General features: G+C 35.8%; 1 protein-coding gene across 1 annotated transcript in view; it reads right to left on the minus strand.

The window, feature by feature from the left end:
- The window catches only part of EYS (eyes shut homolog), a 685,229-nt gene that overhangs the window by 226,429 nt on the left and 442,137 nt on the right, over nucleotides 1–16,663 (minus strand). The window contains exon 34 of the mRNA XM_057369428.1: nucleotides 5,930–6,080. Coding sequence (XP_057225411.1) covers nucleotides 5,930–6,080 — 151 coding nt within the window. The remainder of the gene's footprint in view (nucleotides 1–5,929; nucleotides 6,081–16,663) is intronic.

Below are 16,663 nucleotides of genomic sequence, written 5' to 3' on the forward strand. Positions count from 1 at the left end.
AAAAAAAATATTTTACAAAATATATGATTTTTAATAGTTAAGTATGAACATTTCAGATACGCTGTGGAACAACAGGAAATTGGGGATGTTCCAGAACTGGCCCCTCTAAGGTTTCAAACTATCCACTCCTGCTTACATCATTATAGCAAACAGTTGCAGCCATGTAACAGTCTAGCATGCCTTGCAATCCTGTGACAGATTGGATGTTCTTTCCTTTGCTGGCTTCCCCAGGAATCTTCTCAGGCTGAACACTGCAGCCCAGGGAGCATTAACTCGGTCAGGACCATGTAATTTGCTCACAACAATTCACAACAACAGTTGTAGCAGAATGTTAAAACATCATGTACATATAATATTATTATAAATTATAATGTGAAAGTTGCTGTCAGAGCCGAGGATTTATCAGATAAGGTGAATGCCAAATAATCAAATTGAAAACACTGTGCACAGATTGCACTAAATTCTCCCACTGCTTTGCAATGCTCTGGCAAGGGAAATGGATCATAAACTGTTTCYAACCAGACAGTTACAGAGGGGTTACTGTTGTGTTAGTCTGTGGAAGCACAGCAGCTGTAACATAGAGCAAATTGCTTTCGGATCATTCCAAATTAAGGGTCTGATTCTATATTTTGTAACACCTGTTTCACATTGCCCATTTCTTCACTGAATGCCACTGAATTCYGTGGATGAGTTATTAAAAGAGAAAGAATGTAATATTGTATGTTTTAGCAGTTGGTTATTAAAATGTTTAAAACATTTTTATTGACATATGTACATACCTGAGAATATCTTAAAACTGGGCAGTACACATGATTGTGATAACACATTATCAATTTCTCACAGGAAAACTATGTGTTCTTCCACATACACAACATATTTTACACATTTGTATTTAAAGTTTGCGGCCTCTAGAGTACTATGGTTTCCTAGTCTGAGTCTTCAGATGTATAATGACTTCCATCTCACCTTAGTTACAACATTAACATGCTATGATACTGAGTATTCCACTCAATTATCTGCTGCCATTTCCCCATTGGTAACATGCTGATGCCCATATATATATTTACGCACATTTCGCTTAATTTTTAATCTTTACTTAGAAGATTGCTCTCCTGGTACAGAAGGTTCCTTTCCTCCTCAAACATCCCTGTTTTAATACTTGCAAAGTTTAATTATAGAGAAGTGCTTGAGTTGAAAAGGAATATGAAGCTATAATGACATTTCACATTCTCAATACTAAAATACTATTAAGTCTAGAAATATAAATTACTGGAGCAATTATAGCAGCAGAAATAGCAGTATTACTGCAATCAACTGCCGCTGTAGGTATTTGAAAACAATCTTTAATTTCCCTTTGAGTGTACCAATCTTCTCTGCAGAGAAAAAGCTATTGTAAACAATTAATGATACTAAAGCTAGCATGAAATTAATTATTCTGAAACATGTATTGAGATTTCAGAAATAATACCTTTTTTTCAATCTCTCATCCAAAAAGGGTTTTTTTTTTCTGTGTGTAATTTGGTTTCTCTTCCTCTGTTGTTGAAACTTATATCTTAAAAAACAGATCATAAACAGCTTTAAACCCCCAAAGTTTTAAAAAGATGATGCTGTTTAACTGTTTAACTGATTTTGCCATTTAGTCTGAAGTATTCCTATCATATTCTTTGTAAAAAAAAAATAGGATAGACTATAAAAATAAGTAATAAACAAAGCTGGCACAGAACTAAAGGGGATTTTTTTTTTTTCACAGTGTAGAGAGAGCAGGACAAGATGTTTGCCAGCCAGCTATTTATAGTTTAGCTTTCTTCCTGACTGTTCAGCTCTCCCTGCYTACACTTTCAGAAGAATCCACTCAGCTTTGCAAGGGACAGTTTACAGAGTCATAAAAACAATTTCTTTCTGTGCATGAAACAGATTGCAGTGTTGAACTGGGATGAATTCATTCAAGGTGTTTCAATGTATGTATGTTGTACCTTGTTTTCTACCCACATCTTCAGATCCTTCAGAATTCACACCAAGGCACATACTTTTTCCACCGTTGGCCTGTGGATTGCTAAGAGAATTGTAGATGTGTAGAATGAAGAAGTGGCAGAGATGAACTGTTATGGTCTGATCACAACCCCTACTCCCTGTCCTCCTGCGCCACTCAGAGGGAGGAGATAGAGGAGTCAGCAGTGAAGCTGAGTCTGGGACACAAAGGATTATCCACTGCCCTTCCTTTGCCCACGGAGCCAGTGATCTCAACAGGGAATGTAAGCACACTGGTCACACACAGTTTCTCTTTGGGGAATCCATGTGGGTTGTTCCCAAAGACCTGCTCGTCCTTCATGTGTTTCTGCATTTGTCTCACAGTTACCCATCTTCCTCCTTGGCTTTTTGAAGATGAACAGGACATCACATTTGCCTTTTCCCTGTCATCAGGGACCTCCTCTGACTGCTCTAGGTTTTCAGAGGTAATGGAAAGTGGCCTCATGATAGCATCAGCTGGGGTGCGTGCTTGTGAATATCCTTCTGGATCCAAGGCACTTTATGTGTCTGGTTTAGTTAAATAGTCTCTCRTCACCAGCTACAGACACTAGGACTGAGATCTGGGAGGCCTGAGGTCTTCTGAATGGTGAAGAAATTGGGTATTATGGCGTTGTTTTCCCAGAAGACACAGATATTCTTTTAAATACATCACTGCTTGAGGGTAACGCTCTGATCTGAAGAGAGCTGTGGGAGCTCTCAAAAGTAGAATTTTTGCACCTTGCCTTACAAGGGCACTTTGACTCTAAGGAATGAAGGCACTTTGACTCTAAGGAATACCAAATAATAAGCATACAGAAAAAAAAAAAAAAAAAAAAAAAAAAGAGAAATATGTGGAAAAAATGCACGGACATTTCAGAGCTGATTAGGAAAATGCATAGGAAATCATCAGAGGAGACAATATTTTACCCTGAAGGCTTCATAGATCACCTCAAACTTTGATCAAAATGAAAGGAAGAGGAATCTAGCCTAGAAATGAATCATTTAACAAGAGCCAGTTTCAGATACAGGACTCCCGTGTCAATAGTTTCTGGCACTGACTGCTAGAAGTTCCCGTTAGTCAGGAACTGAAGGAGTCCAGGGTCAGAAATCACTGTTCTCTGCAACTTCCACCATTCTGGAAGGTAGGAGAGCCAAAGAACAGAGTGAGGTACTCCTTTGAAAGAAGGAGCTAAAACAAGACAATGTATTATTAGGTGAATACTTTGGACATCACAAGGGTCATTATCAAACTTGACTCCAAGAGTGATCAGAGCACTTGTCTGAAAAAGCCAAGTCCCAGCTGGAGTAGATATCTCCCTTGAAGCAAACTGTAGGATGAAGGTCAGAAACAGACCTGGTTCTGTTTCAGGGATGATGAAGGTTTTACAATAGAAGCCTGACTGCCTGGTTCTATACCAACGGGAAAGAAAGTTTCTGGAGTGGTTTCCTACYGCTGGGATTGAAAAGCCCACTTAAAGAGTACTTGGACAGGCAGTTCTCCATTCCCTGACAAAAAGGAAAAAMCCCAGCCTTTATAGACTATATTTGTCTTGGAGCCTACAGACTCTGACAGGGAAGCCAAGGAAAATTGAACTTGCCTAGAGCTACAAAARCATAAAAAAATAGGAAAAGTTAAATACTAAGATCCAAATGAACACAAAAATCACAAACAAACAAAGAAAATTAAGGGAAATAAAAGGATGACATCATCTCAAAGAAAGAAATGACCTGCAAGAAAGCTCAATGGAAAACTAGAGAGGCAACTGAGAGTAAAGGATATATATTTGACTTTTTTGGGAAGTTACAGGAATATTTTCTTTCCAGGTACTAAGAGAGTTTAAGCATCACCAACTTGGCCTTTAGCTAGTAAAGAGYTATTTATCATCCCAAAATTAGTTCTCATATACACATTATTACTATATCACTCAAACAATTTCTTCTTTACCTGCTCCAAATTTCACTACATGAATTGAATTTCTCTAAGCCTTCACGATAAATTCTTTGGGGTGTCCCCAAAACATTTCTCTTAGCTTCTAGAAGGTTATTTAAACATTGAAACTATAATTTTCATGTATCTCATTAGTACAGAATATTTATTGAAGACACATTTCTGCAGTAAATAGAATTCTATATATAACTCAGGATAGAAGATTCCAGATGAAGGTATTGTTTGYTTATGAGCCTTTGAATAAAGGGAAAAATTCTATAACTATGAATACTACTTGATGTGTTCTTTTAATGTCAGTATGAGCTACTTAGAAATACACTTTTGGCTAAATATTTTACAGCCTATAAAGCACCCACTCACAAAAACTTTTAAGCTGGATTTCAAGTCTTTTCACATCATTGATTACTGTGCTATTTATAATAAAGTGAAAGCAATCTAGAAATGCTGCATTAAAGTAGCARCATCAAAAACATGACTGTGCTTGAAATGATTTTATTTTGCTTCATGATAAGATGACCTTCACTTACTGAAGAATGGAACAGAAATAAAAAGGTTAAATCAATTGCACAGGGTGAAGCCTACACAAAAGTATGGCTTAAAAAAATGACACCTGCTCTATATTTCCAGCTTTTGCTGTACACTGGATAAACAAAACCCCTGCAGACTAACTTTGCTACAGATGAGGGGTGACACCTATCCCAAGATCCCTGTCCAGATAATGAGACCCACTCTACACCAGCACTAATGGTTTAATTTATTTCACTACATGTCGAAAACATACCAACACTCACAGACAGTCTTTGTTGTTTAATAGTGAACTCTTTTACATTCTGGAAATACATTTGGGAATGAGACAAAAGAGTTATTTAGTCCAGGTAGCAGACTGGCTTTAGATAAGGGAAAGTCAGAGACTGACTTGGAGATATATGATTAGTGAGGCCACTGCATCTTACGYCAACAATTAAATTTTAAAAATTTATACACAGCTATGACAATAGCACCTTAGATGCAGAGGCGTACTCCACACTCAGACACTGAGAAGMTGTAGAAGACTGGGCCAGCTGTGTTGGGAGCTGCATTGCACAGGGCCCACGCTGCCAGGAGCAGGACTGAGTGTGCCCTGGGTCTATGGTGCCAGTCTCAAATGAATTACAGGGCCTGGGTCTTTGTAACATGAAGAGTTTGAGTGTCATAAACTGGAACAGAAGTTGCTAGCTACAGCCATCCTGCTTTGGGAAAAAAAAAAAAAAAACAACACAAAAATCACTTAAGTGATTTTTGGAAATCACTTAAGTGATGTGTATCTGTTATTGTGACTACTCTACCCCAAAATCCTCCACAAGAACAACTGAAAAATGATCCACTTTTCTCCAACTCTCTGCATGACCCTGYGGGTATTACTCTTCCCCAGCTSTGTGCCAGCCCMWGTGCACATTATTTCTCATTGCCACGTACATGGTTACCAAAGCTGCACAGAGAACCCCACTAGTTGAAGCTCCTGCGCTCTCTCTCCTTCATTAATGCAGTTTCACAGGTTGGCTTTCTCTCGTCTGGTCCCTTTCTACACACACCTGCCGGTGCCAGCACAACATGCAAACAGAGCCTCCATTTTGGACCCCAGTGCAGTTATATTTTTCACATCTTCATAGATTTAGAACCTGAGGTAACAGGCACCTCCTGTAAATTTGATCATATTTGCTCCTTACTCTGCCTACTCAACGCTAAAAGGATTTCAGATCATGGCTCTAGAGCATTGTGCTCTTTCTGTTCACTTACCAAAGTCCCACAGATGGGCAATACTCTACAAGGGGCAATACTCATCCCTTAGATGCAACTCTCAAAAAGCTACAAATAATTTTGGGTTTTTTGCATGGTTTAAATTTCTTCAGTTTTATCACATTCAACATGCCACTCCTGAATATAATAAAAATTTAAATAAACAACRACAACMATAATAATAATGAAAATAAATACCTGTTTTGCTGCAYAACGATGAGGCAAACCACCAACGAATATGGATCCTGTTTCAAGCCAATAAGAACTGGACCAGAAATTTCTAGTTATACTTGTATTTGAAGTTAACTTCAGGATTGACATTTCTGCTTCACATGGTACCATGTCTTGCCTGTGTAAATTCAGAAATAGGCACATTTTACTACCATATATTGTTTACATTACTGTCTATTTGAGAAATTAATTAGGCTGTTACTAAATCAACAAGGAAAGAAAATCAAGTGAATAGCTGTTTTATATTATAGAACTATAAATATAAAAGCTGTTTAACAAGCTGTAAGTTGACACGTGTTTGGGGTTTCAAATTCCATGAAGCCATATTGTAAATCTGGGCAGTGTAATTGCTAAAAAACCCAAAGCACATAATAATGACTGAATAAAAAGAGTTAGACAATTTTTAACAATAACAAAAAGACTTCGCAATTTGAAAAAAAAAAAGCGTCTATTGACCTGAAATATTTTAAATATCTTTCTTTCTCATCATACAAACACACACACACACACACACACACACACACACACACATACACACAAACAAAATACAAATCACAAAAGCCATTTTAAACAAGCTGCATTTTAGAAAGTGCAGAGGTACTATAATAATCTGTTTTACTTATCTTCAAAAGCATCATTCCTAAAGCTGAAGTCAGTAATATTAAGCCCTGACATTAATATACACATTCCCATTTCCCACCCCCACATATTCTCTTAAAAGTGTTGCCATTGACAACCTGCATAAATTTTCAACAATAAACAGAAGGTACCAAGCAAACAATTTGGTTTTTTTAAACTTTTTTTTAATGATGTAAAGGTCATTTGCATTCAAATAGCCAACTGGCAGCAATCACTTTATCTTCATGTAAGAAAGCACAGTAAAGAAATATGAGAACTAAACCAATCTCTCAAGGAAGAATTTGTTCCAGCCTATCCTCTCTGTACATGAAAGAAATCAGAGTTCAGTCAGCTCTATATTTAAAGATATTCAAGTCTCTTTGTAAGATGGGTGTCACAAAAAAATCGATGTGAAAATATCACATACAAAAATCCTAAAAACAAAAAAAAACCCCAAAACCTGAAAACAAAACTACCACAACCAAACAAAACAAACCATAAACCAAAACCCCACAACAGCAACACCAAAAGCAATTTGGGTAGGATGCAGTAGGCAACATATAAATTTGGTTTATCATCTCTGACAGTGGAAAATTACTTTCTGAAAATTCTCGCAAAAAAGAACATAGAAAGTTTTCTTAACTATTTTCTTATAGTAATATATGGATTCTCATGTATTATTTCATAAGGTCCTCTATGTGTTTTTAAGTGGCAGAATGGAGAGTTAACACTAGCAACATTTGCAAACAGTTCTCTATGTTTTCCATGTAATTCTGTTTTGAGATACTTTCTTAGGTACGTGCAAACATGGTGATACATATTTACAGAAAGGCCTATAAATATTTGTGTATGCAAAATRATCTGCCTATCCCATGGTAAATAACTTCAGATGAAGAATAAAAAAAATTGTTTTGTTGTTAAAATCAAGAATGAGGAAGAGAAATAAATTGGGGGGTTGATTCTGTGGACTAAAAACTAACATCTTAAGGATGGRTGGGGAAGGGATGGATTCAAGAGAYRYTTTTGTTCTCCCCTGAAACTTTTTTTGAACTTGATAATTAATATCTAACATGAATTAGAAAAAGGAGCTAAATGTATCTAGAATCAAAGAAAATAATGTTTTCCGACCATGTTTTGTGGATATTATAAAATGGTTGTATGTCTAAGCACATACACAAGGTTCTGGAGCACTTTGTTTTCATTAATGGCTTACAAAGGGAGTTTGCTGATAGTGTGTGTTAGTGGCACAATTATTCTCTGTAACTCTATGGCAATGGTCAACAAATTTTTACTAGTGCCTGAATGCAGTGTGACATCTTAGATGTATCATTCCACAGAAGAAAGTGGCAGTGAGACTTCAAAGGAAAATATTTTGACTTTTTAAATATCTAAAATTTCTTCATCATAAAATGATGCTGTAATGAATAAAAGCATAATAATATGATARCAATATTTCAGAAATATTTTAAATCAGATGTCTTAATGCAGTGTTATTTTAAGATGGAGTAGAAGAAGGTAGGTGAGGAACTGACAGACTTTTTTTTTACTGAGAGATGTGCTAAGCAAAGTACACCAGCTCAAACAATTTCTCTCCTGTTTTTATCTTAATTACTGTTTTTTTCTACGTTTTGTGATGTTAATGCTGTAACTAGTTACAYAACTATATATGCACTTCTATCACACAAACACCATATTGATATAGTTCTTTTCACCTTAGCTTTAGACATATTTTTAGCATGTCTTTAATAGCYTATATGATTGATATATAAAAGTATTTTTGTGTGCATATATAAAGATAATTTTGAAATTAATTCCCAGTATCTGATTTCAGAACACAAGTTAATGCAATTCAAAGCATGAGCTGCCTTTGCCCTAAGCTTGTTAGAATGTCAGCCATGCACCTCTGATTGTGTTTGATTGAATCTAGCAGGGTCTGGCCAAATTAGARTAACGACTTGAAACCATCATTGTTTAGCGTTTGCTGATGATACAATCACTGGGTCACACATGCACTCTATGAAATTTCCATCAGGCTTTTAAAATACTTTTTCTACAATCAGCACATTGGGTGCTTTAAAGGTCAAGTAAGATGGCAGGGCTTTTTGCATAATTATAAATGTGGAAATGCATGCAGAAACTCTCAAGCACTTTTGCTGGGTAAGCTACAAGTAATTGTGCCTCAGTCCAAGCCAGCAATAATAGTTCACAGTTTCCTCATTTGTAATGACACAAATGTAGTGATTAAACACTGGCTTATTAATTATAACCTGAAGATGAATTCTGTCTAAACAGTGCTAAATCCATTGCTCAATGCCTTGCAGGTTAGAAGGATAGAAAGGTCAGACAATAATTTGATAACTGTTGAAATAACAGTCCTTAAACATGGCAATGTCTGTATGAAATCCAAATCCTTTTACATAATGTCTTTACTTTCTGACATTTTTCAGTGATGATTAAATGACATTTTTAGGATTATCATAAAATGGTGAAAAGGTAACAAAACAAATGGTGGAAGAGGAGGAGGGAAAGGGGGATGTTCAGAAAAAGGATTTTGTCAGTCATGCTGTGCAGCCTTGCTGGGAATAAAAATCCTTTAACCTATTATTTGCTGATAGAAAAGAGCTATCTTTTGTTCTAGAAACAAGTTTGAAACTTTCCTCTGCCTCTAGAAATTTCACTTGAATGTGACCACACTAAAGAACAATAAAGAATTCACTAAYACTGTTGAACTATTTAGGTTGTAATATTATCATTCAGTTTTAAACAAAAGCTACAAGATGTTTTGAAACATCTATACCAAATAAGGGTTTTGAACCACCAGAAGTAAGTAAGTTTTATTTTCTAAATATATTCTAAAAAAAAATTCCCTAATTTCCCCAATTTTATTGTAGACAATTGTTTAATCAAAGCTGAGAACATATTTTACTTTYATTATGTTTCATTATTATTTATAGATTTCTTAGCTTAAAAAAAGACAACTTTTTTCACTCATTATCTGGAGATTTACATTTYCTGGTTTCATACTCAAACTGCTCCTTGCACTAGAATGTTTATTTTTTAAAATTGCAACACAACAAGAAACCTAGTGGCACTACAATTAAGATATACTTTTTTTTTTTTTTAATGCACATTTAAAAGGTGGGATCAATTTTGACCTACTACTGGTTTTGAAATCTTTAWGGCTTTTCAAGAGTGTTTGAGGCAATAAGGAATGGATGTTCTGGACATCTCTACTCAGAGAGGTTTGCAGCTTTCAGCACTGAAGGTTTTCAAAATCTGACAATAAAGCCTGAGCAAACTGGTCTGACCTCTTGGCTGGCCCTGCCTTGAGCAGCAGATTGAGCTAAAGACCTCCTGAAGTCCCTTCTGGCCTGAATGACCCTACAATTCTACACTCCTGAGACACCTTCCTTCAGCAAAGAAAAACCCTGCAATCCCACACTAATAACATTTACAGAATAGGACAGAATCTCTTATTACCCACAGTAGATTTATTTAGACAGAATATATACCAGTTCACTCACAGTCMTTAAATTTTAAGATTCATAATTTTAGACTGCTCTCATCTGTTGGTGCTGGCTTTGCCCTACTGAGATACCAGGTAACACACACTTTCATGTTGCAGATAAACCAATTAGTCAACAACATATTTTTTCTTATTCTCTCTGACAATAGACTCTTATTTCCTGGGCTTGAAGCTGATTTCTTGGTCTGGTGTTAGATGGTCTTAGACTGTGATTTAACTATGTAAATAAGTACCATGAAGCTAATCATGTAGGTTTCACTAATAATACAAGGAAGGGATGAAATAACCTTTGTTTCATATTCTAATAAATAAATAAATACAGTACCCTTCCCCCCCCACCCCCGAATACACTTACTATCCTAAATAGGTTCACAACATTAGTTCAAATCCTGGCATGGAATCATTTATATTTGTACAAAATCACCACAGTTCCTGTTAYAGTTAACATAGAGATTAGGTATTACCTCCAGTTCTGAAACTCAAAAAGTTCACTGATTAGTGCTTTTCAGGAATCATTCAAACTCATGTTACCAAACTTTTTTATCATAAATGTTTTTATAGACATGACCTGAGACCTGGCAGTTGGCCTCAGTCCAGAGATTAGCCTTCAGATTTCAGTTTAATTTAGTACTATAGATTTAGCTAGAGGAAAAACATGTATATGCCTCTGCCCTTTCTGTCTTTACATTTTCCTGCTTGTAGTTTCTTGCTGATCACATTATACCAACTATAGATACWCTTACAGAAATTAAACTTAGAAAACTACATGCACTTATTTAAACTTATAAATGTAGATGTAAGTAAAGTGTCACTCAGTGAAAAGCTTGGCTTAAATGAGAGAACTGAATTTAAGCATTCAGATGGTAGAAAGTTTAGGGTATCTAGACCTGCAAAACTGTAATTTTAAGTGAAACTTAAAGACTGTGCTGAATAAGAAGATAGTTACATTGTGGGAATTCATATTTACATCGACTCTGCATGACAATATTATTTCTGGTCTCTCTCTATACCCTAGCTGTGCTCTTCYTAATATAATTTCTATGTTTATTACGTAGCCAAAGCAAGTCATGGAAGACTGAATCCACTTCTGGTATCCAAAAGTACCCTCCGATGGTCCGTAGAAAATAATATAGAAYGAAGTCTATCATATTTTTGCCTAAGAGTCCTATTTTACTGTTTTTGTTTCTGTCCCTGTGATAAGTTGTTTCAGAAGTAGAAAATTTTCATTCTTATAAGTGACACTARTGATTTCTTTTGAGATCCAAAGCAAAAGAAAGTAGCTATGACAGAAACATTTTTGACATTTATTTAGCTAAACAATCTGAACAAGAAAATATCACTATACATCATAGATTTGTCACTTTCATGATTCTAAATTTTAATGTCTGAGTGTCTGCTTTGATGGTAGAGTTCTGAGAATGTGTAGAATGTGATTTGTACCCAAGATGTGGCATAACTATAAGCTTTTATCTTAAAGAGGCTGTAAAACAACAGTTTATATCAAACTAATTGGTGGTATTAAACCACCATTAACTGTTATTATTACCAATTTAGTGTAATTAAATCCATTGCGTTCAATGACATTGGTGGGAAAAGGCAGTTGGTTATTCTCTGTGTATTCATAAAAAGTCTGAGAAAAACAGACACTCTGGAAAACTGAAAAATATGTGCAACATCTTAAGCTTTGATTTCATAATGGGTTTTGATTTCAATTAAGATTTTTTTCTAACATTGCATTGATGCAAAGTAAAATTACATTATTTAGCTGTAAAAAAAACCCACAAAGTTTTAATCTTTTGTTTTATTAGAAGATTTGGTYGGTGCAGAGTGGGGATTTTTTTCATATACTCAGACAGCTATCTTAGCAGAAAGTCTACTTTCACTACTCTCAATTTCTGGAAAATAACTGCAAGAATTGAAAATATTAAYGTGAGGTTTCTGTGACATAGTTTCTAGGTTTCGTCCATTTTCACTATTCCCTTCTCTGTGAAATCTTAGTTGTTGCTGAATGAAGAAAGTAATTGCTGTAGTGACTTCAGAATAGCAAAAGGTATTCTGCCATGTCTGGCAATGCAGAACTGAGATCTTTCCTGCACAGTTCAAAAGGAGCATCATCATGTAGCATCAATATGACACCGTGATTGTTTACTGACAGAAATCTTGTTACAGAAAGAAAAKGAAACTGATTTTAAGAGGACAAGCTTCAAGTTAATGCTTTAAAGAAATTCTGAAGTTAGTTGAGGGCTATGAATATGTACAGTAGATACCATAAAGCCTGGATAATCTCACTGTCATTTCTTATATAGTTMTAGGTGTGGCTTGACTGGCAGCTCAGCTAAATGACTCTGTATAAGCCCTGGCAACATTAGTCAGTAGCAAAGATAAGGAAGAAGAATAAAGTGGTTTTAACATGGAAAAAACAACCAAGACTTCTGAGGCCAAAAGTGTCCCTTTGAAGGCATTCTGAATCATCTACCTTTTGTTAAAGTGACTTATCCAAAARGACAAAAATGAGCTCCCTCTTTAAGGATAGATTTTATTTAGCACACGAATAACTAGATTCTTAAAAGGTTACCTTTTAAAAATAACAATATAGCAATAAGTGTGTTTAAGTGAAAGCCTTGAAGGCAAATTTATTCTCTAACTTGAATAAATTTTTAGCTCTATACAATTGGTCCTAAACAAAATCTCCTTCCTTCCACCTTACAAACCTCACCTTCGTGCTTGCCACCTATAGCAGGCAGACTGCTTCTTTTTTTTTTTTTCAGGATTTTCTCAGTCTGCGCTGTTGCTGCAGACTCCCTGCAAACTTCAACCTGCCCTTCAGGGAGAAAAAGCTTATTTGCTTTCAGAAGAGGTGCTGTCTTCCTGCCTCCAGATAACTCTGACTGAAAGGGATTCACGTGGGATAAAGTAGAAAGCCAGCTTCCTTCTTACTAAGCAGGAGTTACAAGGTACAGAATTCACACAGAACTGTCTGAGTAAATAAGACTGCAATGCTGCCCGTCCTGCTCTTGCATATCTCACTTTATTCAGTAGAGAAAAGGATTCCTTGCCTCATCTTTCAGATACTYCTGCTGCCTGATAACTTCTGCAGTACGATGACTTTAATAAAAATCTAAGTTTTGGGTTTCTRGATGCAGTGTACAGAGACTAACAGCATTTTCCTCCCACTACAGAACTGGCTAATTATTTTCATTTTTTCATTCTCTGGACATGTCTCAAATAACAGTGCTGAAARGGTATCTAGCAGATAAAAAGATCTTCGAGGTGAGAGGGAATTATACCTCTCACGTATCTGCACTGCTTGCTCAGTTCTGAGCATTACCTCAATACCTGACACATAGGATTAGCAGGGTCAGAAGGGAATCTTTACCCACCTTTTATTTTCAGCTTTTTACTGAAGTACTGGCTGCAGTTTGCCAGGCAGAATGATCTGCATATATAAACTGCTCACCAGTGATGAGGGTTTAGGAAGAGGTGGCCACAGTGAAGTGTAACTTAGGAAAATATTTAAGAAATAGAAGGGCTTGATTTAAATGAAGCCTATGTTATTCATAGATTGCCAACAAAATATTCATCATTTAAGACACAGAGGAGGTCAAAATAGTAGTCCTTTGGTGGTCAAATAAGTATTCCCTTCTGGCCGGAAAAATCTAAACCCAAGAAATTTTCAAAATTTTAACAATGAAARTGGTACCTTATCTGCATTATTCAAATCATGCCATTCATTCATCCATAAAGAGAAAAATAAGTTCTATAAAATATTTTTAAACATACACTGGTTTGTTTGGTTTTTTTCCCCCACTAAGCTTCCTTTGTGATAGCTAGTGTTATTTACTGCTTACTAATATGCATATATTGTATAAGATGTATTGATATGACATGAGAAAATCTTGAGTTTTTAAAATTGCTTTGATTAGGAAATCAAAGAGCTCAGCACACTGAAGTGTATAAAAAGAAATACTGGACTGTGTGTATTATATATGTTAGATCTTCTTTTCTAAACCCAAAATGCATTCAGAAATAGGATACTGATACATTCTATTACTTTTTATAAGGAAAAAATATTTAAAAATTATTTAAAAAGACAGCTGACAATGTTATTACTTTGTTTTGAAAAACAGGAATTTGAGTAATTCTGATAAGAATATTTAGAATGTTCTATAAAATTAATAATGTGAAGAATAGAGTTAAGAGCTATTATATAGATCACAAGGGATAGAACAGGATTTAAATACTCTTAAACAGAGAACCAGCTAAGGACATGTCCTGAGGAAAAGCCTCCAGCAAATTCATAAATTGTTAAGACAGTATATCTAACAGATATGACATTTAGTGATATGCAGCAGTCAGTAAGAGGCAAGTTGTTTCCTTGCTTTYYTAATGAAGACAGACAGAGAAAGGCAATTGCTAGTAAGGAAAAATAAAGAAAAATTTCTGAGCCTAAAATTAAAATATAGTTTTGTTTTTCACAATACATTTCAAAGAACAGTAGAACCATTACTTGTGGGATAGTAGTTCTACTATTGAAGTTTAAGATGTTCTCTTCAGAAAAAAAGTCTAACTTGTATTTTAAAAATATCTCAGATTAATAGAAGATGGTTGCAGTGACACACTGTACTTGAAACTTATTCCTGGTATTTGTGCACAAAAGTGATCTTCAGCTACAGAAATTTGTGCTTACTTACAAAGGAAACTGGGTAAGTACAAACTCATAGATGGAGTATCTCTTTCCTTAATAATTCTTCAGCAGCAGATATAATCAATGCATTCTCAGTATTCAGCCTATGTATGGATCAGACTGCTTATCTGTGTTTTTCAGTGGGATGCTGTTATTCATCTCTAGCATTGACAAAGTCATTATTTCCAYGATGCTCTAAGTCACTGAAAAGGGAGAATTATMATAGAATAATGGAATCATTAAGGTTGGAAAAGACCTCTAAGATCACCAAGTCAAACCATTAACCTAACACTGCAAAGTTCATCACTAAACCATGTCCCTAAGTGCCATCTCTAAATCTTTATTCAATACCTCCAGTGATGGTGACTCAATCACTTCCTTGGGCAGCCTTTTCCACTGCTTAAAAACCCATCCTGTGAAGATTTTTTTTTTTTCTAATATCCAACCTAAACTTCCCCTGGTGCAACTTAAGGCCATTTCCTGTCATTTTGCTGCTTGGGAGAAGGTACTGACTCGCACAAGGTTACAATCTCCTTTCATGCAGTTAAGAGAGCAATAAGGTCTTCCCTGAACTTCCTTTTGTTCCAGCTAAACACCCCAGATCCCTCAGCCTCTATCTAAAACACTTGTGCTCCAGAGCCTTCACCATCTCTGTTGCCCTTTCCCTGGACCTGCTCCTGCCCCTCAATGTCCATCTTGATGGGCCCAGAACTGGACACTGCACTCGAGGTGTGGTCTCACCAGTGCTGAGTACAGAGGGACAATCACTGCCCTGGTCCTGCTGGCCACACTGTGGCTGATCCAGGCCAGGATGCCACTGGCCTTCTTGGCCACCTGGCCACACCCTGGCTCATGTTCAGGCAGCACCCCCAGGTCTTTTTTCTCTGGAAGGCTTTCCAGCCACTGCAAGCCTGTAGCACCGCCTGGGGTTGTTGTGATTGGCTCATGTCCAGACTCATTAGGTTCTTGGACAAAAGTTTAGTAAGAGCAGAAAACCATTATTGATTGAACATTTATTCCTAAGAAGCCCATAATTTAAAGACTTGACCTCCAAATACAAAGATACATTAAAATACATGTAAATTATACAGTATTTATGAGATAAAGTCAAAAATAAAATTAGTCACTGGGGGGAATATTATTGGCTTGGTTCCCCTGTACTTATCTGTGAAAGGATTAAAATCAAATTAATTCTCTCTAAATGTACTGCATACACTAGCAGAATGAATTGGAAAACATATATATTCTGATTAGCAAGATTTCAAAACTTTTCCTCTATTTARTAGTTTTTGATTCTTATTTGGCTTCAGTTTCGCAGTTCACAAATCAGAACCACTTTTGATTCTGTTGCTTCAATCCAGCATTACTATTTTTGTGGTACTGTCATGCTCTGCTAGTGACACAGTGACAGTGTCACTGTGCAACAGAAACCTTCAGCCCCAAGAAATGAGTTGTCCACTTTTTGAGCTACTTGTGCCAATAGCCAATCTCTACTGTTACAAAGTCATTACCTTATCCTTTCAGAAGTATTTCATAATATTGTTTTGGGTTCATTTTTCCTGTTCATCTGTGAGAAAATTACTATACATATTTTACATTTACATTTACATTTCTCTATCACTGAAAAATTAATGTTTCACTAAATCCCCAAACCAAAATGGAAAAAGAATCCTTCCAATTTTCTTCAGTATTTCATGATCTACTTATTCCTATTTTCCACCTTACAAATCCAKGTCTTGACATCAGTATCARYATTTMCARAGTYTTAATAATTTTYATTCCATAWTAAATGAAAATTCCTCTATTTCTAAACTGTATTATGAAACATAGAAGGGAGCATCTCTGCAATGTATATTAGACATTAAGTAGCAGC

Source organism: Malurus melanocephalus, unplaced genomic scaffold, assembly GCF_030028575.1.
Source record: "Malurus melanocephalus ecotype Western Australia unplaced genomic scaffold, MMel_1.1 scaffold_109, whole genome shotgun sequence".
NCBI lineage: Eukaryota > Metazoa > Chordata > Aves > Passeriformes > Maluridae > Malurus > Malurus melanocephalus.